Below are 27,898 nucleotides of genomic sequence, written 5' to 3'. Positions count from 1 at the left end.
CTCAAGAATATCACACACTTAGGGAAAATCCAACCTATTCTTTGATTACTAAGTTAAGTTTTACAATCATGCATAATCATTTTATTTGGCAGATCTTTTAAATTGTATTTGCAAAATTAACTTTCACAGTGACTTTTCAAGGTCTCAGTACTTACCCTTTATTATTTAGTGGTGATGTGGGAGATAGGGAAGGACAGGTCCTCTTGGCAGACGGCTCTTCTTCCTCTTCATCAGATGAACTGTCTATGGTTAAATCAATCACCTCTACTTTCTTATTTTTATTTGAGGACTGGTGGTGAGAAGCCACCTGATGCTCCAATGTGGAGCTCAAACATCCTGTGTGGGAATGATCAAAACACAAGGCAAAAAAGACCTATGACACCTCTCTTTTCTTCCTCAGTGTGCCTTATGGATTAGTTTATCAATTACAGTTTAGACTTACAATACTGCTGGGGTCAAAGAGTAGTAGCTCTGGTCCCCTAAGCTTAAAGCTACTATTTATTATTGGTTGTTAAAGGGGTTTTTTTGTTTTGTTTTGTTTTTTTTGAAAGACAATTCTGAATTAGGGCAAACAATCAAAATGTATGTCTACTTCAGAATAAAAGCAGTTTGAGGATAAAGACTATATATTACACATGTACCTGGGATACTTAAGAAATGCATGGTAACATTTTTAAAAGTCATAGCTTCCTTCCAGCAAAAACATACTAAAAACCAGAAAAATAACATAAATGAAGAAGAAACATTCACTAATCTTTACCAAATCTCTTAAACATTTAAAAGGATACCATTTCAAAAGCATGACCTTACAAATGACTTATTAGATTACGTTGCTTTTAATCTTGTATCCCAAAAATTTTAAAGCTGGCAAAGTGAATTTAAAAAGAGTTCTCTACTACTTCTGAACATTTAATCAATAATTTAATAAGAGTTACTGAGCTACCCATAAACTGCTGAATTTTTCAGAAATGTATACTTTTTTAAAAGTTTATTTTTTTTTTTTAGTAATCTCCGCACCCAACGTGAGGCTCAAACTCACAAACCCAAGATCAAGAGTCACATGCTCTGCTGACTGAGCCAGCCAGGCGCCCCCAGAAATATGTTATGTTTTAATACTGAAAAGCAGGGCTATGCAACAGCAGGGAGACCGCCCCACCCTTCTGGAAACCAGCACTCACCATCAACTCCATTGTAAGAGGCAGAGACTTCCTGTACTTCCTTTTTTGATCTCATAGGTGCCCAAGAGCCATCCTCCTTAAACTGTATCTCATCACAGTCTGTACAGTACTTTAGGATCTCCATGAACAAGCTACAAAAAACACGTGGTCCTCTGAATATCACATTCTAAATGAAAGCAGACTAGAAGCATTGCTTTTCAAAAAACATTCAGACCGCCTATGTTTTGCATAAGTATAAATGAGAAAGAAGAAAGGAGAACAGACAAGTTATATTTGTTCTCAAAATCAAGACCTATTTTAGGGAAATATTACTTAGATTATGGTACCTTATACAAGGTACCTTATATAACCATGAAAAATGAGATTTTCAAATATTTTTAATAATATGGGAAAATATTCACAGAAAGTGAAAAGAGGCCAAGAAAATACAATTCTGTGTGTGAATGGTACATAAAACAGCAGTTATTTCTGAGTGGGGACATCATGAGTATTTCTTTTTCTCCTTTATATTCTTGTGCATCGTCCAAACTATCTACAATAAGCATATCTTACTGAAGCAATACATACAAAAATATGTACTGAATGTTACACCTCCTTGAAAAATATCATGCAGATATTAAGAAGTGAGATTTGCAAAAACAATGTGTAAAAGTGTCAAATTCTGAAATGAAACCAAAGGATAAAAAATATTAATACTGTACTGTACAATCACAATTCTGTAAAAACAAAAATCAGAAAATACACCACAAAGCTCTTTTATTAATTCCTGTTTTCCAATTTTTTCTTTAAATGTGTGTATAGATACGTGTGTGTGTGTGTGTGTGTGTGGCTTTTAAAATAAAGAAAGATCCCAACTGACGGAGGAGGGGATCTAAAGCTATATAATATACAGTGTTGGCAAAATATTATTTAATTTAGATTTATTAGTGATCACTGTCATTTCTGAACAATTAAACATAAAACATTTAAGTGACACATTTACTTTTTTCCCATGATTGGTCTGCCATCTTTCAAGCTCCATGTGACACTGTATTGTTAAATATATCCCCTTTCTAATGGTACATCTTCAGACTCCTGAGTTTTCTCAAATGCTGTAGATAAGTTGCCTTAAGTGTTTTGCTGGCGAGTATAGGAACTATCAAGAAGATCCTTCTTTCCACAATTTATCTTTGTTCAGTGGCAAAAAGGACAAGGAAGGAGGCTAGAGGATAGGGGTACCTTTAAAGAAACACTCCAAGATGTCTGGAAGGACAGATAAAACAAAGGAGTGTTTAAAAAAACAAACAAACAAAAAACCCTGATTGTTGTGATGCCGTAGGGGACAAGAAAGACAAAGACAAGTATTTCAGAGGAAACAGAGAAACCAAGAAAGCTGCTATTCAGCATGCTGATCACTTTTAGCAGCAGCCCTTACGGTGGGGAATAGGTTTGATGAACCATGACTGAAGCATGAGAAAAATCTGCAAAAACAGGTTAACTTCCACTAAAAAGCCCAATTTGGGTGAGCTTAAGTAACCAGAGTTTCACAATGCTTTCACTCTTTCTCTGATATGGTCTGCATGGCTAGGGGTAGATGGATTCATGTGAGGAATAGGTGTAAGCATACCTTACTTAGAACCCGTGGTACTTCAAATAGTAAAAGTCAGGAGAAACAGATGGTAAAGCATGCACTGCCCACACAGGAGGATGTCAACGTAAAAAGGAAAAATGCTCACAATATTACTTACTTATTTTGAAAACTACTGATTTCTAGAATCAGGAAAATCCTAAAAATATATTACTCAGAAAACACTACCTATAGAATTTTCATCCTAAACCTGACAGATAACAAATCCAAATAAGAGATGGTCATTCCAAGGTATAAGGAAACACTTTAAATTGACATACCCATCAATAATAAGGTGTTCATACGGAGCCTTCTTATCACAGACAGGACAAACCCAGGTTGGTTTTTTCTCATTCATCTGAATATAAAGAGTTGCATCAAAACACTGCAGATGAGAACATGTCAGGGCCCGGCATGGAATTGTCAGCCGCATTTTACCAAGCTTTAAAAGATGGAGACAAAAGTAAATATTAGGCAACTGTTATTCAATTTAAGTTTTGATAAAAATCTCCTGAAACACAATGTGTATGTATTCTGACTTAAAGCATATTATATTTACTTTTCATCAATATGGAAGAAGATTAAACACATTTTCTATGAAACCTACATGTTTAAAAAATTATAGTATTTCTTTAGATATTAAACATAGTGACTATGGAAAGTCTATATAGCAAGGGTTATTCCCCCGCCCCCAAGCTCATAGATCAGCTTTTGGGGGAAAGAACCACGAACTCCTTAAAATTATATGTAAAATTTTGCAAGTTTGTACATTTCCCCAGAGAGAGCACTTTCACCAAATTTTTTTTTAAAGATTTTTTAAATTTATTCACTTGAGAGCGAGTGGGGGAGGGGCAAAGGGAGAGGGGGAAGCAGACTCCCTGCTCAGCAGGGAGTCTAACGCAGGGCTCAATCCCGGGACCCCAGGATCACGGCCTGAGCCAAAGGCAGACGCTTAACTGACTGAGCCACCCAGACGCCCCACCAAATTCTCAGAGTAGTCTCTGATCCAAAAAAGTTAAGAACCACTTTACTAGGGATTTGGGAAATGGAAAAAGAATGTCTTATTAAACACTGTAGGATACAGATATAAAGTCATCCAACCTGATCTCTGAATGAGGGTAGTTCACATGTGAAAACAGAACGAAGGGCACGCATTCCCCAGGATGTTTGGCAGAGTTGCCAAATGGCAGCTCTGAGAAGGAAGTCAAGTGTGTGCACTCTGTTTTTCCTCCCTTACTGCGCACTATCACAGACAATTCGGCAAACATCCCTAGACCTCTAGCATCTCCACCACGTTATGAGACTTTTCTCTTCTCGCCTTGCAAATGCTGCTTAAGCTGAGGTTGAGTCTGTCCTGTGAAAAACGAAACCTAGTTCATCCGGTCCCTGAGCTGCTAGCTTGGGCTCAGGGCACGGAAGCTGCACTGAGAGCTGTCACATCACAGCTCCTTCCCTGGAGGCCACCTCACAGAGTGCAGCTGGGTGACCACTGTGGGGCCCCCCTGGAGGCAACAATGGCCAACCAGTAGAGAAGTTATCTACTTTCAATAACCACACTGTTTGCTATCCAGGAAAAGATTTCCCACATACTTGCAAGCTTGAAAAACATAAAGGCTTGAAAAGGATATGAGTTAAATGAGGAAAGAAAGAGGAAAAGGATTTTGGCTTAGAAGAATTTCAGGGAAATGTGCAATTTCCTAGGAAGTCTACCAAGGAAATTAACTGTCATTTGTAGCCCTAAATAATTGTTCTGGTACCAATGATTTACTGTGCCTCTAGGAAAGGCACTTAACCTTTCTGGGCCTCTTTTTCTATCTCCAAAGTAACACTGTTTCCTCCTTACTTCAACAGGATGTAGTGATGAAGAACAAAACAGGACCCAGGCTGTGCCGTAAGCTTATGAGAAGGGAGTAGTGCCAAATTACAGTGTTAGAAGTACAGGCCGGAGAGACACAGAGCAAACGGACAGCTCCCTTCTCTGTGTGCGCCCAACTCCACCCTGTGCATGATTATGGACTACTTGTTTATGTATGTGTCTCCTCCTGCTAGAAATACATCAAACTCAATCCCTTATCCCTGGCACTTGGAAATGTATGTGCTACACAGCAGGAAGATGGTCATGTGTTTGGACTGATAAGGCTTTGGCTGTGCTTCACTGAGCAGCTCTAGGAGGGACCACTCATGGAGAGTGTGGGGGCCGCATGCAGTACTTTACGAGGCAGGCCGGAGTATGAATTCTGGAGTTAGACTACCTAGATTTGAATCCTGGCCCCACTACTTACAGTGGGAATCCTGATCTCATGTAGTGTCCCTGAGCCTCAGCTTTGTAAAACAGGGATAAAAATACCATCTACATCATAAGACTGTGGGATTTAAATTATGTTATGTTGTGTTATGTTAAATTATGTTATGTGTTATGTTAAATTATGTTATATGCCTGACATATAGTAAGTGCTCAATATATGTCACCCATTATAATTAAAGTACAGAAACATTATCTGCTCAAATCACTTGGTAAGCTAATGGGAGACACACCCATATCAGCTCAGTCCTTCTTCCATTCTATGCTCACGTTAAGATTAAACAACTCTTTACTCCCCTTTACTCTTCTATTACTCAATTTTCATGATTTGATGTATACAAGCTCCTGATGAAAAGGCAAAAAAAAGAACAAACTAGTTCTTATAACAGAAGAATCATATATTTATTATTAGCCAAAACATGTTGCATTAGTCCAGAAACATTTTCCAAATAATGAACTGCTTGGTGGTGCTAAATTAAATTTTTATATCTTAAAGCAGACCTTAACTTACCTGTGAAGTACAAATTGCTACTGAGCAGGTATTTTTCCTAATGCTTAAATACTTAATAGAGAAACTGCAGACTGGAAAATCCTAGACAAATACAGTAATTGTAGACAAAGTCCACATATCGCAGAATTAGTAGGCCACTTTGGATAGTTTATGAAGACAGTGCATAAGAAGGTAAAACATAAAGCTGGTTTCAGAATCCAAGCTATAGGCCACAGAACTTAAACTCTGAAAAGCAGTTATTCTCTAAACAATCATCTCACAGACTTTCCTCCCACTAATCCCCACTTGTCAGCTCATTTTTTGGTGAGAGAGCTACTCTCAAGCCCGTATGATCAGCCACACTGACAAATTTACCCAGAGTCTTTAAGGACCACTGCTACGTGAAGGATGTAGGAAAGACATTTATAAATGGGTACAGAAAAGGAAAAGTTCACTTCCAAATGCGCTGTTTATTAGCTGTCACAGAAATGCTTTGCTTCAAAGAATCACTAAGTGTTATGTGATAATACTCCTCATATTTCTGATTTTAAAAACAATCTCTAGGGCACCTGGGTAGCTCAGTTGGTTAAACAACTGCCTTCAGCTCAGGTCGTGATCCTGGAGTCCCAGGATCGAGTCCCACATCGGGCTCCCTGCTCAGTGGGGAGTCTGGTTCTCCCTCTGACCCTCTCCCCTCTCATGCTCTCTCTCACTCTCTCTCTCTCAAATAAATAAAATCTTTAAAGAAAAAAATCTCTAAATCCTAAACACTTATCTATAAATGGACACTGATTTCTCCTGACAAGGAGAAAAGCAGAGTTTTAAACATCTTCATCTTATAATCCTAAATTCCTCCCTTTCCTTTATAGGGCATGTGGATATTTACATCATTTGCAAAACACTCTGAAAACAGCCCCCAAACAAGTCTTCCAATGACACTACCCTTACTATAACATATAATAGTACTATTTAGTAACTGAGGATGCTGCAGGAGAAAATACACTACCTAGGTATGTTAAACTAGCTTATATATCAAAAGGACCCTAAAAAGTCAATATGTATTTTTTCCTTGTAAGAAGAAAGGAATAGTGATATCAAGAATAATTTCACAACTTCTTCATTACCATCATCAATATTTCATAAATGAATTTCCGAGGAATTTTTTTTTTTCTTCTTCTACCAATTCCAAGTCATTTGTATTGAAATTCATAGGTCTGGAGAATAAATATCTCACAAAGTAGGTTCTCAAACATTCTCCCAGCTGTTTTTTGTTTTTTAAGATTTTTTTATGTTAGAGAAAGAGAGTGCACAAGCGGGTGGCGGGGGGGAGAGAATCTCAAGCAGACTCCCTACTGAGTGGGGAGCCGAATGCAGGGATGTGGGGCTCGATCTCACAACCCTGAGATCATGACCTGACCCGAAACCAAGAGTTGGACACTCAACCAACTGAGCCACCCAGGCGCCCCTCTTCCAGCTGTATTTTTAATAAATCGGAACTAAAAAATTCCCAAAGAGCAGAAACATTTCTAATTATTTTCATTGCCTTTAGCTAAATGGCACACAAACAACAGAAACTCATTTATTTTGAGCTGTGTATATCAAAACAAAGGCAATCCAAATGCACAGTCAGACGTCATATTTACATATTTCAAAGGGAACAAATCTCTATTATTATCCTATAAATTTGATATATAGATGAGTTGTCATTACCAAGTTTTACTTTTTAGAATAAAAAAATACCTAAAATATATTGCCTTGATGTTCCAGAATAATTGTAAAGGGATTTTCCCTTTAGCCAAATAGAAATCTATAAAAGTATTATAATTATGGATTATATATATATATAGAGAGAGAGAGAGAGTTTTTCTATAATCTGAATTTTAAAAGCAGATGTCAATTTAAAATGAACTGCTAAAGCTGCTGCAACTAAAAAGGGAGGAAACGGGAGATATGGTAAGAAACATTAAAGATGGCCCACTAAATTAAGAGGTGTGAGAGGCAAAAACTGATTAACATTTTCTAAGATAAAGATCACCTGAACTATAAAATTCAAAACTAGTTCTAGAAGTAAAAACGTCAAGATTTATGTTACAGTGCTTATCTATATGAATAAATGCTTCATCTAATGATATAAACATCACATATATTAGAACTGTAAACATTTTTTTTAAAGGAGATTGAAGAAAAACAAGACTTCTTCCAGTGATTATGGAAAATGAAGCTTCTGTACTTTTCTAAATTTCTCATAGTCTCTGAACTGGTATTTTATAATGGAATGGGATGGCAAGAAATCATGGGGGAGGAAAATACACAAATAGGGGCTTGGCGGGGAAGGAGGGTAGAATAAGTAGGTTATCTTTTTTTTTTTTTTTTTTTAATCTTTGTCTTCTTCCTACCTTCCACTTACTTGGTCTGTGAGCTATTTTCCTAAATGTTAAAAAAAATGCCAGCTTCCTTTACACCATAATCTGTTACAAAATTTATCTGGTGGGTGCCTGGGTGGCTCAGTGGGTTAAGCGTCTGCCTTCAGCTCAGGTCTTGATCCCAGGGTCCTGGGATGGAGTCCTGCATCGGGCTCCCTGCTCAGCGGGGAGTCTGCTTCTCCCTCTGCCCCTCCCTGCTGCTCCTGCTCTCACACGCTCGTGCTTTCTCTCACGCGCGCGCAAAAACAAACAAATAAAATCTTAAAAAAAAAAAAAAAATTCATCTGGTTACTTAAGAACCCACCCCATGACTCTGCGGCCTATATTTTTTATTGCGGTAAAAAACATGTAACATTAAATTTACCACCTTAACCATTTTTAAGCATGCAATTCAGTAGTGTTAAGTATATTCACATTATTGTGTAAGAGATTTCTCAAGCTTTTTCATCTTGTAACACTGAAACCTGATACCCACTAACACTAATTCCTCCTCCCCTCAGTCCTTGGTAACCACCTTTTATTTTCTGTTTCTATGATTTTGACTGCTTCAGACACTGTTTTTTTTAAATTTGCTTATTTATCAGAAAGAGAGCACAAGCAGGGGAAGCAGCAGAGGTAGAGGGAGAAGCAGGCTCCCCGCTGAGCAGGGAGCCCGACATGGGACTCGATTCCAGGACCCTGGGATCATGACCTGAGCTGAAGGCAGAAGCTTAACCGACTGAGCCACTCAAGCGTCCCTGCTTTAGACAATTCTTATGAGTGGAATCATAGTGTTTATGTTTTTGTGACTGGCTTATTTGCTCATCAGAATGATTTAGAGGTTCATCCATGTTGTGGCATATGACAGGGTTTTCTTTTAAATGGCTCATCGTATTCCACTGTATGTATTTAACCACATTTTCTTTATCCGTTCATCGCCCAATACACATTTGGGTTATTTCTACCTCTTGGCTATTGTGAATGTTGTAATGAACATGGCTGTGCAAATTTTCTCTTTGAGATCCTGCTTTGAATTCTTTTGGATATATACCCAGAAGAGGAATTGCTGAATCATATGGTAAACCTATTTTTACTTTTTTGGAGAAACTTGCACACTGTTTTCCACAATGGCTGCAGCATTTTATATTCCCACCAAAAGGGCATAAGGGTTCCAGTGTCTCTGCATCCTCACCAACACTTGGTATCTTTTGTTCTTTTGATAGTGGCCATCCTGACGGGTATGAAGTGATAACCCATGTGGCTTTACTTGCATTTCCTTAGTGATTAGTGATGTAGAACATCCTTCCATGTTTGTTGGCCACTTGTGAATCTTCTTTGGAAAAATGTCTATTCAAGTCCTTTGCCCATTTTTTAATCAGGTTATTACTGTTGTTGTTGAGTTGGAGAAGTTTCTTATATTGTTAATCCCTTATCAGATACATGATCTGCTCCCATGCCATCGGTTGTCTTTTCACTCTCATTTTTTTCCTTTTTTTGACATGCAGAAGTTTTTAAGTTTGGTGTAGTCCATTTGTCTATTTTTGCTTTTGTTGCCTATGCTTTTGGAGTTATGTCCAAGAAATCATTGTAAAATTCAATGAAGCTATCCCCCTACATTTTCTTCTAGGAGTTTAAAAGTTTAAGGTCTTATGTTTTAGGTCTTTAATTCATTTTGAGTTCTTTCTTGCATGTGGTATAAAGAAAGGGCCCAACTTCCTTACTTTGCATGTGAATATCTAGTTTTCTCAATGCCCTTTGTTGAAGAGACGGTCTTTTCCCCTTGTGTAGTCTTGGAACTCTTGTTGAAGGTCAACTTGGCACATAAATGCAAGAGTTTATTTCTAGGTTCTCTCTTCTGTTCCATTAGTCTACATTATCTATCTTCATGTCCTTACCACACTATCTTAATTACAGTTGCTGTGTATTATGTTCTGGTATCAGGGAATGTGAGGGCTCAAACTTGTACTCTTTAAAATACTGTTTTTGGCTCTATGGAGTCTTTTGAAATTCTACAGGAATTTTAGTAGGACTTTTTTTTCTATTTCTGCAAAAAAATGCCACTGGGATTTTGATAGGGATTACACTGAATCTGTAAATCACTTCGGGTAGTATAGATACTTTAACAATAATCAGCCTCCCAATCCATGAACCTGGGATATCTTTCCATTTCCAGTCTTTAATTGCTTTCAGCAGTATTTTATAGTTTTCAGTGTGCAAATCTTTTGTTTCCTTGGCTAAGGTTATTCCTGAGTAATTTATTCTTTTTGATGCTATTGTAAATAGGACTGTTTTCTTAATTTCCATTCTGGACTGTTTATGGTTAGTGTTTAAAAACACAACTAAATTTGTTCTTGATTTTGTATCCTGTAACACTGTTTTGTTTTTTTGTGGAATCTTTAGGGTTTTCTACATAAAAGATCATGACATCTGTGAACAGAGATCATTTTACTTCCTTTCCAATTTGTATGTCTTATTTCTTTTTCTTGTGTAATTGCTCTGGCCAGAATTTCTGGTACTGTGTTGAATAGCAGTGATGAGGGTGGGCATTCTTATCTTGTTGAGTATCATGTTTGCTGTCGGCTTTTTATATATGACTTTTATTATGTTGCAGAAGCTTCTTTCTATTCCTATTAGTTGAGTGTTTTTATGATGAAAGAGTACTGAACTTTGCAAAATGATTTTTCTGAATCCACTGAGATACTCATGTGGTTTTTGTCCTTCATTTTGTTAATGTGGTATATTACATTGATTTTTTTAAAAAACATTTTATTTATTTGAGAGAGAGAGTGTGTGTGTGAACAGTAGGAAGGGACACAGGGAGAGGGAGAAACAGACCACCTGCTGAGCAGGGAGCTTGATGTGGGGCTCGACCCCAGGACCTGGAGATCATGACCTGAGCCCAAGGCAGATGCTTAACCAAGTGAGTCACCCAGCCGCCCCACATTGATTGACTTTTTGTATGCGGAACCATCTTTACATTCCAGCTACAAATCCCACTTGGTCACGGTGTGATTTTTTTTTTTTTTAGTGGTTTGGTTTTGTCTAGTCTGGGGATCAGGGTAATACTAGCTTCAGAGAATGAGTATGAGCATATTCCCTGTTCTTCAATTCTCTGGAAGAGTTTGAAAATGACTTGGTGTTAAATGTACTTTATTTAAACATTATGGAGGATGCTCTGGTGAAGCCATGGGGTGCTGGGTTTTTCTTTGTTGGGAGATTTTTGATTGGTGCTTCAATTTCCTCACTAGATATAGGTTTGTTCAGATTTCTTATTTCTTCATGATCCAGTCTTGGTAGATTGTTATGTTTCTAGGAATTTATTTCTTTTAAGTTATCCAGTTTGTTGACACATACTTGTTCATAGTAGTATCTTATAATCCTTTTTATTTCTGTTGCATCAGTTCATCAGTTGTAGTTATCGTCTTTCATTTCTTTTTTTTTTTTTAAAGATTTTATTTATTTATTCTTGAGAGACAGAGAGACAGAGAGAGAGAGAGAGAGAAGCAGAGGGAGAAGTAGGCTCCCAAAGAGCAGGGAGCCTGATGCAGGACTCGATCCCAGGACCCTGGGACCATGACCTGAGCCGAAGGCAGACGCTTAACCATCTGAGCCACCCAGGCGCCCCTTCTCTTTCATTTCTAATTTTGGCTATTGGAGTCCCCCCTCTTTTTTTCTTAGTCTAGCTAAGGGTTTGTCAATCTTGTTGATCTTTTTGAAAAACCAAAACCAATGAAACTTGGTCTCGTTTTTTTTTTTCTATTGTTTTTCTATTCTCTGTTTCGTTTATCTCTGTGTTAATCTTTGTTATTTCCTTCCTTCTGCTGACTTTGGGTTTAGTTTGTTTTTCTAGCATCTTGAGGCATAATGTTAAGATAGTTGATTTGAGATCTTACTTCTTTTATAATGTAAGTATTAACAGCTATAAACATCCCTCTTCCTACTGCTTTTGCTGCATCCCGTAAGTTTTGGAGTATTGTATTTTCATTTGTCTCCAGATATTTTCTAAATTCCCTGTGACAACTTCTTTGGCTGTTTAAAAGAGTGTGTTGTTTAATTTCCACCGATTTGTGGACTTTCCTGTTTTCCTTCTGCTGTTAATTTCTAGTTTCATCCCACTGTGGTCAAAGAAGATACTTTGTATGACTTAAACTTGTTAAGGCTTGTTTTGTGGTCTAACACATGGTCTATACTGAAGAATGTTCCATGTGCACTTGAGAACAATGTGTAATCTGCTGTTGTTGGGTGGGGTATTATATATATTGAAAGGTCCAGTTGGTCTACAGTGTTTAAGTCCTCTGCTTCTTTAGTGACTTTCTGTCTGGTTATTCTATTCATAACTGAAAGTGGGGTATCAAGTCTTCTACTATTATTTTGCTTCCTATTTCTCCTTTCAGTTCTGTCAATGATTGCATCATATATTTGGGAAAGAATTTTAATAACAACATTAAAAAGACTGGAATCAAAATATTTTCCCTAAGAAAAAGATTTATTGTAAGGAATAAAAAGATAGAAGGATATATACAAAGTGATAGGATTTGGGGGTTTTATTAACTCCACTGTTATTTCTATAATTTTACAAAAGCCTAATAATGAACAGGGGTTCCTTAGCAGTATTATAAAACAAAAAAGTTTTGTTTTTTTTTTTAAAGATTTTATTTATTTATTTGACAGAGAGAGAGACAGTGAGAGAGGGAGCACAAGGAGGGGGAGTGGGAGGGGGCGGGGAGAAGCAGGCTTCCTGCTGAGCTAGGAGCCAGGACCCCAGGATCATGACCTGAGCCGAAGGCAGACGCTTAACCATCTGAGCCACCCAGGCGCTCAACAAAAAAGTTTTTTAAGAGCTACATCAAATACAGTATTATAAACTAATTCGTGAGCTAATGACTTTTTCATCTTGTGTTTGCGATTTTATAAATTACAAAAGGCTAAGATGTAGGACAAATAAAATTTAGTTTCTGTTTAAATTATTTGTTTAAGAATACAATAACTTCATCTTCATCTTAGATTAGTAGGATTTCAATATTAAAAGCTTTCAACAATCCAGGCAAATCAGGAAACAGCTGTGTCCTCTTATTCTTCATACTTTCTCCCCAATTTAGATATGATTAATTTGATTAATTATAGAACAAAAGGTAATTAAAATGTCAAAGTAATTTACTCCTAGTTTTTCACATATTTCTGTATGAAAGCCACATTCAATTACCACTCCTACAATTGGTGGACCTAACATCAAACTGGTTAAGAAACAGATCTTAACACGTTTTGGGGGGAAACTTTTTCACTACAAGTTTAATCATCTGGTATGTTTTGGACCTTATATCCATTTTGTACAAATGATTGATTCTGACCTCATTTTCTGGTTTAAAAATATTTCTAGGTTATTTTTACATGCATAACCAATTCAGTTATTCAGGCTAAATAGAACAGTTTTTCATTGGTGGAGTCTTTTTTTTTTTAAAGATTTTATTTATTTATTTATTGGAAAGCGAGTGAAAGAGAAACAGCATGAGAGAGGAGAGGGTCAGAGGGAGAAGCAGGCTCCCCGCCGAGCCGGGAGCCCGATGCGGAACTCGATCCCAGGACCCCGGGATCATGACCTGTGCCGAAGGCAGTCGCTTAACCAACTGAGCCACCCAGGCGCCCTCATTGGTGGAGTCTTACAATGTAGTCATTGTTGGCAAAATGGTTAAACTGAATGTATGGGTAAATCGTAGCTAGATTTCTATTCAAAATGATACTATTTTTTAAAATACAATTTTAATAAATATACCAAGATAATGCCCATTCCTTATTTGAAGACTTTACACTTGAGTCTGAGAGAGAATCATTAATCACAAGCAATATTTAAACACAGTTTACTAAGAGTAGAAAATTTTTACAGACTTAAAATTTTGGTTAGATTCCAAATCCTATGACTAAATAATAATGTCTTTCTACTTTTCAGAAACTGTGACAAAGGTGGGCATATTTCAAAAGTAAACATCATTTTGCAAATACTGGAAATACTTCATAAAAGGAGAAAAATGTATGTTGAATCTTCTGGAAAGCAAGTATTAGTTAACACTTACTGGACATAGTAGAGAAACCCTTAGGCTGGTTGTAGCTATTTCACTGTCTGGATCCGCGGTCAATTTCTCTTTAACTGACATTCATTGAAGAGAGAACAAACAAACAGAGCATGTTTATTAAAGATACATCAGTGATGCAACATAAGAAAAAGAACAAGGAACTTAAAATGAGGAAGCTTAAAAAAATGAACTCAAAAATAATGTTTAATTATTTCCAATTAACTGGATGGAAAAATAAAAACAATTACATGGTTTATAATTTCTATCATAGGCAAAAGAAGAAAAACAACCATATATCTATAGACTGACTATATTTCCTGTAAGTTCCCTATTTCTCATCCATGAACAAAAACTGCATTGCAGTAACATAAAGGAAATTTCTATAGTAAGCTGACATATTCAACCAATGGCAGAAACTTTTCCTTTTATAACTCTAAGAAACTGAATGAAGTTTTTCTTTCTTTTAAATCATGACCAATATTTTTATGCCAATATTATTTTATAAATTTTTCCAAAGCTCAGATAATAAAATATATTACCATATTTTATATGTTAATACATTAATTCTATTTTTCTATTAGTTCTATTTTTAAATTATGAAAATATATTAATTCTATTTTCAAATTATGAAAAGAAAAAAAGTTCAATTGCTTTTTCCCCATACGAGTTTTATATTTATTTATCCATAAACTAATTAAGCTATCTTAGACAAGTCAATCCTCCTCTCTGAGCTTAATTTTGCTTCTAGCAAAATAAGAACCCACACCAGATAATCTCTAAATCTTTTCAGCTCAAACCTCCTGTGGTTCTTAAGATTTGAACAGACACTGCATCAAAGAAGCTATAAGGATACCAAATAAGCACGTGACATCATTAGTCATTAGGAAAATGCAAATTAAAACCATAATGAGATACTACTAAACACTGACCAGAATAGCCAAAAATCAAAGCAGCCTGACAACACCAAGCACTAGTGATGATGGAGAAAAACTCGAAATCACATACATCATTGGTAGGAATACACAAAAGGCATATACATTTTATAAGAAACTGCCAATCTGTTTTCCATACACATTTCATGTGACCCAGCTATCTGAGTCCTAAATATTTACCCAAGAGAAACAAAAACATATGTCTACAAAACTGGAATGTCCACAGGCAAAATGTAAATATTCTAGCAGCTTTACTTGTGATAATGTAAAACTGGAAACAACCTAACTGTCCACTGAATGATAAATGGATAAACAAATGATGGTACAGATAAATGGAATACTACTCAGTAATAAAGAACAAACTACATGGATGAGCCTCAAAAGCATTTACTAAGTTAAAGAAGCCAAACATAAAAAGCTACAGGCTGCAGGACTTCGAATAGCTGACATTTTAGAAAAGACAAAACTATGGAGACAGAAATCACACCAATGGTTACAGGAACGGGGAATAAGGGGATGAAATGAACTGCAAGAGGCCACAGGGGAACTTTCTAGGATGAAGGATGTTCTATATTTTGATTGTGGCTGTGGTTCATGATTCCATGCACCTGTAAAATTCATCAATCTGTAAAAAGGTGAATTTTTACTTTCGTAAACTATACTTCAAAAAACATAACCAAAAGAAAGAAGAGAAAGGGGGGAGAATCACCATGTTAAATTTAATCACAAGAAAGTGAGGAAAACCAAAGATACAAAAGTAGGGATCCGAAAGGGTACGTGCACCCCGATGTTTATAGCAGCAATGTCCACAATAGCTAAACTGTGGAAAGAGCCAAGATGTCCATCGACAGATGGATGGATAAAGAAGATGTGGTATATATATATACAATGGAATATTATGCAACCATCAAAAGGAATGAGATCTTGCCATTTGCAATGACGTGGATGGAACTGGAGGGTATTATGTTGAGTGAAATAAGTCAAACAGAGAAAGACATGTATCACATGATCTCACTGATATGAGGAATTCTTAATTGCAGGAAACAAACTGAGGGTTGCTGGAGTGGGGGGTGGGGTGGGAGGGATGGGGTGACTGGGTGATAGACACTGGGGAGGGTATGTGCTATGGTGAGCGCTGTGAATTCTGTGAGACTGTTGAATCACAGATCTGTACCTCTGAAACAAATAATGCAATATATGTTAAGAAAAAAAAAAAAGAAGAAGAAGAAGGTAGCGGAAGGGGAAGAATGAAGCAGGGGAAATCGGAGGGGTAGATGAACCATGAGAGATGATGGACTCTGAAAATCAAACTGAGGGTTCTAGAGGGGAGGGGGGTGGGAGGATGGGTAAGCCTGGTGATGGGTATTGAGGAGGGCACATTCTGCATGGAGCACTGGGTGTTATGCATAAACAATGAATCATGGAACACTTCATCTAAAACTAATGATGTAATGTATGGGGATTAACATAAGAATAAAAAAATTAAAAAAAAAAAAAAAGAAAGTGAGGAAAAATAAAATAAGCAAATCCTTCTAATGTGTGGGCAAGGGAGTAAAAAATAAAGACAAGTCATAATATTTACCCTGCAACATCAACCAACGTGTGGGAAGTCTTCCGGGAATTAAAGTTTTCCTGTGTCACTGTGAGTGCAGTGGTTAACAGTATTTTATTATTTGACCTATAATAAAGTTATAGCGAGCCACATTTAACCTTTTTAAAAATCTCTGTTGTCATGACCTATGAGAGTTAGCCACTAGTCAGTCACACTTAGCTATATTTAAATTTAAATTAAATATAATTTAAAATTCAGTTCCTCAGTTGCACTGGCCACATTTCAGAGCTCAAGAGCCACATGTTGCTGCAAATGTACAAAATTTCCATCATCACAGATTTCTCTATTTCTGCTGCTTTAGGGCTGGGTTTTTTGTTTGTTTGTTTAATTATTTCTATCATTCCTTAATATCAGATTATTTTATAGTCATCCTTTTAGAACTTTAAGGCTGTAAACACCTGAACCTATTAAGGCCAATACTTCATTTTATAGGCAAGGAAACAGAGGCACAGAGACCGGATTTTTATTCTACCTTTCTTTTAATCAGTTTACCTCAACAAAAATCTGAGGATCTGCTATGCGCCAGGAACTGTGCACTAGGAATTCAAAGATAAGTAAGATTAAATTCCTGCCCAGAGGAACTCAGAGTCTAGTAGAGAGTAAAGATGCTCAGTGGGATCATCTGTAATGTGCTCTAATGCAAATGTGTTCAAGGACCTAGCTGAAAGTCAACTCGCCCACTCCGGGGGTTCTGAGATGCCTCCTGGAAAAAGTGAAGTATGAAGGATAACTGGAGTCAGGCAAAGAAGAGGGAAGTTCGGAGGCACAGAGAACAATACTGGCAGAGCAGTGCATAAAAGAAAAGAATTCAGTATTTATGGAATATAACGTATAAGAATAAGAGTGAATACAGATGACCCTGGGAAGCAGTAAGCAGGTGCCACTTCATGGAAAGCTACATCTGTCATGCTAACAAAGTGGGGAGTTTTTACTTCACGACGTTAAGAAGCTATGGATTGCAAGGGAATGGTAAGATTAGATCTGCATTAATCACTTAGGTTGCTACCAGGAGAGAGATATGAAGAGGGGCCAAGAACGAAGAGGGATAGATTACTTAAGAATAGGTTTTTTAAACAAAGACAGAATATGAGAGCTTAAACGAGGGCAGCGATGGTAGGGAGAGAGAGAGAGAAGACGGATTTGAGAAATATTTAGGGTGGAAGTTTGATAGGATTTGGTGAGTTTGGTTTTAAATAACTGAATCTGAGGAACCAGTGGAATGTTTTGGTGAAGGCAGTTAGCCAGCTATACATATCTGTATTTGAAACTCAGGGGAAGGTCTGGGAAGAAGGTATTTGGGAGCTGGTGCTCATTTAAACCGTAAGACTAGAGGTGATTATCTCTAGGTAAAGTATGCAGAAAATGGACCAGGGATGACACCCCAGGGAAAATAATGCTTCCCTTAGGAGAATCCACTGAAGGCAAGTAACTGAGAAAAAAATAGAGAAGAGTCTTTCAAGGAGAAAGAGGTTGGTAGGAAATGCAGCAAAAATATCTAAGATGAAAACTGGAAAGAAAGTTTAAATTTGGCAATCAGACTGTCAGCAGTGACACAGTGGAATGATGAGAGTTAAAAGAGCACATGGCTTGCAATGAGGAGGTGGACAGCAAGTGTAGACCACTCTCTGAAGAAAGTAGGATGAGGACAACCGGAGGAACACAGAGCTCTATCTAGAGTAGAGAATAGCCTGTTTGTGTACTTTTTAAAGGATGAAAAAGACCTGACAGGTAAGGCTGACAGGAAGAGTTTATAGAGGGACAGAGAACAGATAAATGAGGGAGTGAGGTCTCATAACACTGCTTCTAAGCATCTCCACCTGGATGTCTCACAGACATCTCAAATACTAGTGTAAGCATACACTCTGATCTTTCCTCCTTTACCTCAATCTTTTCCACACTGTTCTCCATTTCAGTAAATGGCCCTACCATGTAACTCCTCCTAGACTTCTCCTTTTCCTTCACTCCCCACATGTAATCTGCCACCACGGCTACCCTTCAACAGTTCTCGAGCCATCAACTTCTATGTCCATCACCATTACCTATGTTTAAGACACCATCACCTCTTACCTGGACAACAGGTTCCTCAGTGGCCTCATCTTATCAGTCCAGCCTCTCCTCAATTCAGTCTTCAGAGCAACCTTCTTATTGCCCAAATCTGATGATGTCACTGCTTAAAAATCTTTTCAGGGTTTTCTATCATCTACCTTTATGTCATCTGTATGAACTCACCCCGTGGCTATCTCTCTGGCCACTGTCCTCCTTTGTTCTCTTTTCTCTAGCTCCACTGCCCTCGTCTCTTGGCATATTCCCCTCTCATCTTGGGGCTTAACTCCTCCTCACCCTTATAATCTTATCTTAAACATCACAGTACCAGAGAGGACTACGTTCTTCTGTTATTACCTCCAGAGTTCCCTGTCTTTTTTCTTTAAGGCACATGTCACAACTGTAATTCATTAATGACTCGTTCAGTCACTTAATTCTGTCTTTCCCACCAGACTGCAAACTTCTAAGGGATGCAGAGACGGTGTGTGTCTTGTTTAATGCTATATTCTCCTGTGCCTGGAACACTGTAGACTCTTAATATAACTTCCTGAATGAGAAGAATAAATGAATACAAGATTAACTTTGAGCAGAAAAAGGGACATTTCCTCCTAAGACTGAAGAGAATAGTAAGGATAGGTACAAGTGTAGATAAGCTGAAAAGCAGTTATGGCAGCACTAAGATTAAGGAAGAAATGGACATTTGAGGGAATTCACCTCTTGTAGCCCAATTTTCTTGCAGTGGCAGTGTGCTGCGAGAGGGGGAGTAGTGTCTGAGTAAACTATGGCCAAGGTTTAAAGTGACTGCTGCAAGGAGAGGAGACAGGAACGTGACCAAAAATTAGTCAAGGGCTGCCTTTGCGATAGAGGAGACAACTCTACACAAAGGTGAAAACCACAAGACAAAAATCTACTAAATCTACTAAATCTACTAAATCAAATGAATCAGAGTAGATGTCTCTGTGAAAAGTCTCAATATTACTAAGTTTATTCTTTCAAGAATATAATAGTGCCTGATTTGATGAATACAACTCTGCCAGCAGATTTACTGATAAGATTAAGAATGACTTACAATGAATATATTTTTAGGCCATTTGATTTTTCAAAAATCTGGAGAAACCTGTCAACATTTTCTTCTGTCAAGTTGTTTTATACAGTCTTTTAATTACACAATTAATTTATTCAGAAAGTTATTTCTTTATAGATAGTATAAAGGCAAACAATCTGTTCTTTGGTCAATTACAACGAATATCTTACTACTAGGATCCTAATTAATGTTTTATTGGTTCTCCAGGCCAGTAAGTAAGATAAGATATAAACTGTCACAAAAATCCCACTCACTCTGCAACTACTCTCCACTTCCAGCATTGTATCAGAGATGAAATAAATAGCCTCTGAATTAAGAAGTTGTTGCTGCTTAATAGTGACTAACAGTGGTTCCTTCCAGAAAATAAAATAATCCTGGCTCACCTTCCTACTCTCCCTCCAGATGGTGCTACAAAGCAGATGTCTGTCTGTTCTTCTTTGTCCCTGCCAACTGGTGCTTCCTCTCCCCTAGACCCCAAACCAGTGCTGTCATTCTAGCTCTCCACTGTCTTTTGAGGAATGTCTACAGAGGCATTAGCCAAAAGTGTGCTCCTCTTGACTCAGGATTATTTGCATTTTAAAAAGGGTTCTTTTAATGCAGAAAAGTCCTTTAATGAACTACTGAGGGCATACTGCTATTCAGAAGTAGTGGGATCTTTTACTCTGGCACAGAAACAGGTTAGCAAAAAAAGATAAAAGCTACACAGAGGAAAGTGAGAGGAAAGCTGGCCTTACTACTTTAGTTCTTTTCACCAGAGTGTGCCTAACTAAATCTGAGAGTGGGTTTCATTAATCAACTCACATCAAGAACTCTTAAAGAGGAGCTATCTAATCCCTGCCTGTAAAAGTTTTGTTTCCTGTGTCCAGACCCATCTCTGAATTCATCCATCCATAAAGAATCTATCTCTCACAAAGAAGAGAACAAAAGAAGAACTTATTTCTCCTCCTGGGAAAGGCTGCCAACCTCTGGCCTTCATCCTCAAAAACTGAGGCTAGAACGGTCAATTTGTAGAACTTGCTGCATCTCAAATTCTACACAACTCTACGAACCATCTAGTTATTCATAACTATGAGCCCAGACTTTGGAGGAGCTTTAGAAATCACATAGTAACAACCTCTTATTACAGATGAGGAACATGAAACTCAGAGAAGTAGAGTGACTTGTCCAAGGCCTACATAACTGATTAACAGAACCTGCTTCATTATTATTTTTACCATCCCACTATCTTTTTACTTTATTAATTCAGGGATATAGTCATCACGTACCCTGCACATTTCTCCTGGGTAAACCTTAAATACAAAATAATTCTCATGAAATACATGCCAAGATTTCCTTCCTGTCTCCTAGAATTCCATAAACATTTATTTTATGAAGTTACAGTAAAATATTCTTCCATATTCATTTACTGGCTTTCTAAAGTTACTTTTAAGGTCAGTAAAATAGAGATTATAAAATATAGGTCATAACGAAGATATTAAAACTACTTCTAAGTCTTGATTTACTTTATTCAGAAAACAAGCTTTCAGTGTTTTGAATCCTCTATAACAAGCTCTAGTGAAAAGAAATTTCTTTCATTGAAAATATACTACTCTAACCTTTACCAAAATAGTTCAGCTGCATAAATGAAATAAGTTTATCATACGTACTTAAAGCTCTAGAATGATCCGGATTCCTTATTCCCTTTGCTCGTAACCTCTGAAGAAGAACTGTTGAGGACAACTGTTTTACAAGATACACTGCCATGGAATAGTTCTGGAAAAAAAAAAAAAAAGATGTAGAAAAACAACATACGTAAGTAAATAGTACATCTATTTTAATCCCACAATGATAGGGAAAGAAAACTAACACTTGTTAAAACACCTACTATGTGGCCAGGCACTATCAGGTGTTTTCATGAACAGGAATTAATTTAGTCCTAACCAAAAAGCTGCTGAGGTGGTCATAAACCTACTTTTATGGACGAGGAAAGGGAAGTATAGAGAAGTAAAAGAATTTTGCAACTTTCAAGCAATAAAGCCAGGTCTGTCATGCTTCTATATTACCTGACTACCTATGCTCAAAGCTAATCAATTTGAGGCACCTCTATAAAAAAAAAAAAAATTGTTAAAACTGAAATATAAACCAAGGCCAATAAGATGTCAAAATCACCATAAACCACATTTAGTAGGTAACAGGTCTAAAATAGTAGCTATTTAAAAATTACAAATTAGATTGGCTTCCTAATCTATACCATCGAATCTCTCTTTATAGCGCTAACTAGTTTTGAAAGACCCTACGTGGGCCATTATCACAAAGGGAATACTAAAGATTTTCAAAGAGAAGCTGCTGGTTTGGCAAATGAATAGATGAATATCCATTACCAGCAGAGGACTGGTAGAGAAGATGGTAGCAGGAGAAGGGAACAAAGAAAACAGTTAATCAATAAAGCCAACGCGGAGTGAAGGGTACATGACTGGATAAGAGGAAGAAAAGAAGGCTGAGGCTTATTAAGGGTAGGAGAGAGATCTAAATGAGAAGGGCCACTTTCCATTTGGTGTTGGGATCAAGAAGAAGATCAAGAGATTTGGAAAGAAGCAAAAGAAAGAATACTTACTGCCACCTTCTAGCTTACAGCTACATACAATTTCTGAAGCACTCTTAACATATATTATCTGCTTAATTTAAACCTCGCAGAAGGCCTATACGAGACAGGTAGGATAAGTATTTTTCTAAGTAAAGAGTTCATTAAAAGGAGGCACAAAAAGATATGTCATCTGCTCATGATCATGCATCTGCTTGGTGACAGAGCTGGCACTAGAACCCAGGAAGAAAGAATAGGGCTGTCAGGACAGTGGACTTAATGGCCAAGGCTAGTGGAGTTCTCAACAGTTCTTGCAATAACACACCTTGTTTGCTTTGACCCTCCCAACCAACTTTCAGACTTTTCAAATATGCATTCCCCTTCTGACAACAAGAGGAAATATCCTCAGTATCCTCCGGAAGGCCAAATTTTCACTTAGAGTTCAGAAACCTATCCATGTTCGTATGTTACATATTTTATGGGGAAAAAATGAAGTGTCAAAAAAGCTAATTTACAAGGAACCTTAAAACTTGCCTAAACTTTACAGCATACAACACACCAATCTAAAATAAAACTAAAAGGCTTCCTCTGGGGGAAAAAAAAACCTTATTCACCTTTATTATTTATTTGATTAATATTTCGAGTATGACAGAAACCGGAGAAATGCTAATTAACACTGTGAAATTATGTACTGACAGCTTGAATCTTCAGTACTAGAAATCCCCCTCAGGCTTTTTATAATTTTTTAAGGAGAGATCAAGTAGAAACCACAACTACAAGTTCAGTGAAAAGGTATGTTCACTCTAGTTGAAACATGTAACCAAATGTAAAAAAAAGCAGCAGCAGCAAAAAGAATGTCAGGTATTAACAAATGCCACTTGTACTGATAATATGGAATTCAGTTTTGTATCACTTGAAAGAGATTCAGCAGCATAAAACCCCAAACCTTCACAGTGGCAAGCTATCTCGTCTAGGTAGATAATATACTGTTTCTGCTAACCCTTCAAAGTGCTACTTAATTCCAACTACTCATAAATACTGCATTACACTGATGTTTTTGTCAAATGCCTTCTCCAAAGTCTTCAAAATTGTCTATCAAGTTCAAAGGGCATTTTCTCCATATTAAGATATAATCTACTCATGAAGTGTCCTTTATACCAGTATCTAAATAACTTTTCTATAAACAATGAGGTTTAATAAATGCTAAATGCAGTGATTACCCTGAGGTAGGATAAGAAGTTACAATACAGTTCACTTATTTCCTTCAAGCACTACACAGGCTCTTCTTTAAAAAAGAAAAAAAAATATATATATATACATATATATATTGTCTTTTTAAAATTGAGATATAATTGACATATAACACTGTGTACATTTAAGGTGAACAACATGTTCATTTGACACATTTATATATTGTAATATGATTACCACCTTAGCTTTAGCTAACACTAACTCTGCTATTTCCTTTGCAGATGTATTTTTAACACTTCTCAGTAGTAACTTATAATCCCCAAAACAGTAAGAGATCTTATGCAAATGAATAGAGTATCCTTACAAGTTGAATTAAAACTAGTGACAGAAAAACATTATAATAAGTTATCTTCTGGGCTTTGGTAAAGAAAATTTTCTTTCAATGTTTTACTTCAAAAAGAAGGTCTCTAACTTGTAGACTGTGGTCTATACAAAGATCTTACCTAGTAGACCACTTTCAAATCACTGAACATACTGTCTTCTTTCTGAGGTTTGAAAGGCTTTCCTCTCTTCTCTAATGCTTTGTATCAGCACCACATTTCCCTCCTCTGCCGAAGTTTGGGCCTTCTTTCATAGTTCATTGTAAACACCCTGGTAGGCTATACGTTTCACACCCACAGGCAAAAAACCCAATACAAAACAAAAAACATTTTTCAATATCCTCTTCAAAAAGGGAGACAAAGGCAAACCCCCAAAGTACACTAGAAGTAAAACATTTAAAAGGATTTCAAAAACCTAACAGTGATATATTTAATTAAGGAAAAAAAATATAACCTTGATAGGTGTCAAAAAGGATTCTGATAAAATTCAAAATCCATGTCTCACAAAGATATCCAGTAAAAGAGCAATACAGGAGTATACTGTTGATGTAATTAAGTTCTGTCAAAAATTAATTACATCGGCCGCCTGGGTGGCTCAGTTGGTTAAGCGACTGCCTTCGGCTCAGGTCATGATCCTGGAGTCCCGGGATCGAGTCCCGCAGCGGGCTCCCCACTCAGCAGGGAGTCTGCTTCTCCCTCTGACCCTCCCCCTTCTCATGCTCTCTCTCGCTCTCTCTCATTCTCTCTCTCAAATAAATAAAATCTTTAAAAAAAAATCTTTAAAAAAAAAATTTAATTACATCATTATTTGTACTAGTAGTATTCTCATTTTCGTAAGAAACAGTTGAGCATGTCCACTAGCACTCCCATTATTTAACATTGTTCTGAAGGTTCTAGCCAGCACAACAGAAAACAAGAAATTATGACATAAGTACTAGGATTATCATTATTTGTATAACGATACATCTTTTCAAACTCAGAACTGCCCACCTGGAAAAACCAAGAAACCAACTAAAAAGCTGTTGGAACCAATATATGAATGCAAGTATTAAGTAAATATTCAACAATAACTAGCTTTTAAATAAACCAACAATAAATAAAGTCTTTAGAAAATATAATAGAAAAAAGATCTACTTAACAACAGCAACTATAACAATAAACAATATAGGAATTAATAAAAAATATGGAAGATCTATAAGAAGAAACTTATTAAATGACTGAGGAACATAAAAGTTCTGAATAAAGGGAGAAACATACAGCTCCTGGAATGGAAATATTAAATACTGTAAATAAATTAATCCTAACTCAATGTACTAATTTAAAGCAATCTCATTCCAATTCCCAGAAAGATTTGGGGGAGCAATTCAGGGGAATGTGGCTCCCTCTCTGTAATTACTCTTCCAACACTTCTGCTCTCCTCACAGCCTCCCTCACCCTTAGCTCACATTTTCTTCTCTAGCCCAAACTTACCTTCTGAGTCTAATATCAATTGCCTATTTAGAACGTCTCCCAGGCATCTCAAACTCAAAAGCTTCAAAACTGAACTCATGATTTTCTTCATCATCTAGTTCTCCAACACTCCTTCCTCCAAGGCAATGAAATGACCAAAAACATGCCTAAACTCAATCCTTTTTCAGTGTTTCCTCTATCTCGGTAATATTATCATTTACCTTCTCATTCCAGCCAGAAACCCAGGAGTCATCCCTGACATCTCCTGGTTTTCTCCGCCCCTACTTGTAATTTCTTGCTCAGTCCTACTGACCCCTGACTTCTCTCCATCCCTACTGCCACTGCTCTAGGCTAACACCCGCTCTCTTCCACTAATACTTCAGCAATAGCTTGTTCCTAAGAGGTGACTGCTCTGCATGATTCTGGCCTCCATTCAAACTGTTTACCACTCTGAAGAATAACTTTTTGTAAACAGAAACATACTACTGTAAAATTCTCACTTAAAAAGAGAATATCCTGGGGCACCTGGGTGGCTCAGCCGTTAAGCGTCTGCCTTTAGCTCAGGTCATGATCCCGGGGTCCTGGGATCGAGCCCCGCATCGGGATCCCTGCTGAGTGGGGAGCCTGCTTCTCCCTGTCCCACTCCCCCTGCTTGTGTTCCCTCTCTCGCTGTGTCTCTGTCAAATAAATAAAATCTTAAAAAAAAAAAGAGAGAATATCCTTGGGGCGCCTGGGTGGCTCAGTCGGTTAAGTGTATGCCTCCAGCTCAGGTCGTGATCCCAGGTCCTAGAATCAAGCCCTGCATCGGGCTCGCTGCATTGGGCTCCCTGCTCCTTGGGAGTCTGCTTCTCCCTCTCCCTCTGTCCCTCCCCGCTGCCTGTGCACGTGCATGCTCTCTCTCTCCAGCATGCTCTTTCTCAAATAAATAAATTTTTAAAAAAAGAGAGAGAGAGAGAGAATATCCTTAACATTAACAGTACCTCACAGGCCCTGCATGGCCTGACCCTTTCTTACCTCTATAGCCTCATCCTGTACACTGCTCTTCCCCACTCTCTGCACTCCAGCCCCAGTGGCTCCCTCTCAGTTTCCTGAAAAGAACCAGGCTCACCCCTGCCACTGAGCTGTTGTGCAGGTTGTGTCCTCTGAACCTTTAGCCCAAACTGCTTCCTTCTACCCTTCTCTTAACTCTTGGCTCAGTCACTACTTCCTCAACAAAGCCCTACCTGACCTCTGCCTAATACAAAGTACCCTTTAATATACTCTAAAATCACCGCACACCTCTCCCTCCATAGTCCTTCTGCTAAGTATGTTCACCTTTTTTGTGTCTGACCACCTGGCTCCAGACCTCAGGCTCTAAAAGAATGAGGACTTTCTTTTCTCACTATGGTACTGTCAGTTTTCAGTAAAGGCACGGCATACAGTAAGCATTCAATGAATTTCAAATGAATTAATGAATAGACATAAGCTCACATTATAACACTGAAATAATCAAAAACATTCTGAAATTGTCCCAGAAAAAGAATGCAAGACTAAGGAACAATATAAAAAAATTCAGAAACACACATAGGATAAATAAAAGTCAAACACATAGTAATGGTGGCTTCTGAATCAGCATTTATTTAGTTAATGGTGTCAGACCACCTGGCTACTGAAAAAATGAAAGTAAATTTTTATTTCACACCACATAGAACTTGCGATGGATTATTTAAAGGTAAAACAAAAAACCTCAAAAGTCTAGAAGAAAATATAAACAAATATTTATGTAAGGTTGGGAAGGGCAGACAGACTTAAGTGTGACGGGGACTGAGGAGGAAAGAACACACACACACACACACACAACTGGTTAAAAATTGGCTCTATAATAATTTAAGTCCTCTAAATATTAAATAATCACATAAATAAAAGTAAAAGGCAAACAAACTGGAAACAAATATTTGCAACATGTGAAAGAGGTTAAGGCTTAATATATAAAGAATTCATAAATAAGAATAAGAAAAACAGCAATAGAGAAATAAATATGGATATAATTTTAAAATGTAAATCACAACAAAATATGTTCAATCTCAGTAATAAAAGGAGCACTAATCAAAACAACATGGTGCCTTTATCTACCTACTAAACTTGGTAAAGATTTTAAAGAAGATAAAAGTATTGATAGGGTATGGGTCAAGGGGCACACAAACACTGAAAGTCAGAGAATAAATTTGTACATCTTCTGGTAAGGCAATCTGTCAAAGTACACAACATTTCTTTAAATTCTGCATGCTCTTTGACTCAGGAATTCCACTTCTGGGAATTTAAGGAAATTATGATATATGTTTGCAAAAGCATAGCTACTAGGATGATCTTTGAAACAGCAATGAATCGATCAATCAATAAATCAACTAACTGCTCAACAATAGGGATAGACTAAATTATGGCATATTCATACTGGAATATGACCTAGCCATTAGAAATCATGCAGATGAACACGTAATAACATAAAAAGACGTTCATGATAAATGGCTGAGTGAAAGGATCAGGTTATAAAACAATGAATACTGCATGATCCCATTTTTTAAATGGGAACATGTTGAAAATTCATTGTGAGACAAAAATAAA

General features: G+C 37.2%; 1 protein-coding gene across 3 annotated transcripts in view; it reads right to left on the bottom strand.

Annotated features, from left to right (window-relative positions):
• PIAS1 (protein inhibitor of activated STAT 1) overlaps positions 1–27,898 on the bottom strand; it is a 119,058-nt gene that overhangs the window by 7,113 nt on the left and 84,047 nt on the right. For 2 of the 3 annotated variants that reach the window (XM_034993899.1, XM_034993900.1), the window contains exons 7-11: positions 21,364–21,469; positions 14,047–14,120; positions 3,066–3,226; positions 1,179–1,309; positions 156–336 (exon numbers count right to left, since the gene is read on the bottom strand). In XM_034993899.1, coding sequence (XP_034849790.1) covers positions 156–336; positions 1,179–1,309; positions 3,066–3,226; positions 14,047–14,120; positions 21,364–21,469 — 653 coding nt within the window. The remainder of the gene's footprint in view (positions 1–155; positions 337–1,178; positions 1,310–3,065; positions 3,227–14,046; positions 14,121–21,363; positions 21,470–27,898) is intronic. The other variant, XM_034993901.1, reaches the window with a different exon arrangement.

This window comes from Mirounga leonina, unplaced genomic scaffold (genome assembly GCF_011800145.1).
Source record: "Mirounga leonina isolate KUSES-001 unplaced genomic scaffold, KU_Mleo_1.0 Mir_91, whole genome shotgun sequence".
Classification (NCBI taxonomy): Eukaryota; Metazoa; Chordata; class Mammalia; order Carnivora; family Phocidae; genus Mirounga; species Mirounga leonina.
Note: the sequence above shows the minus strand (reverse complement) of the source record. Positions and strands in the feature narration are given on the sequence as shown.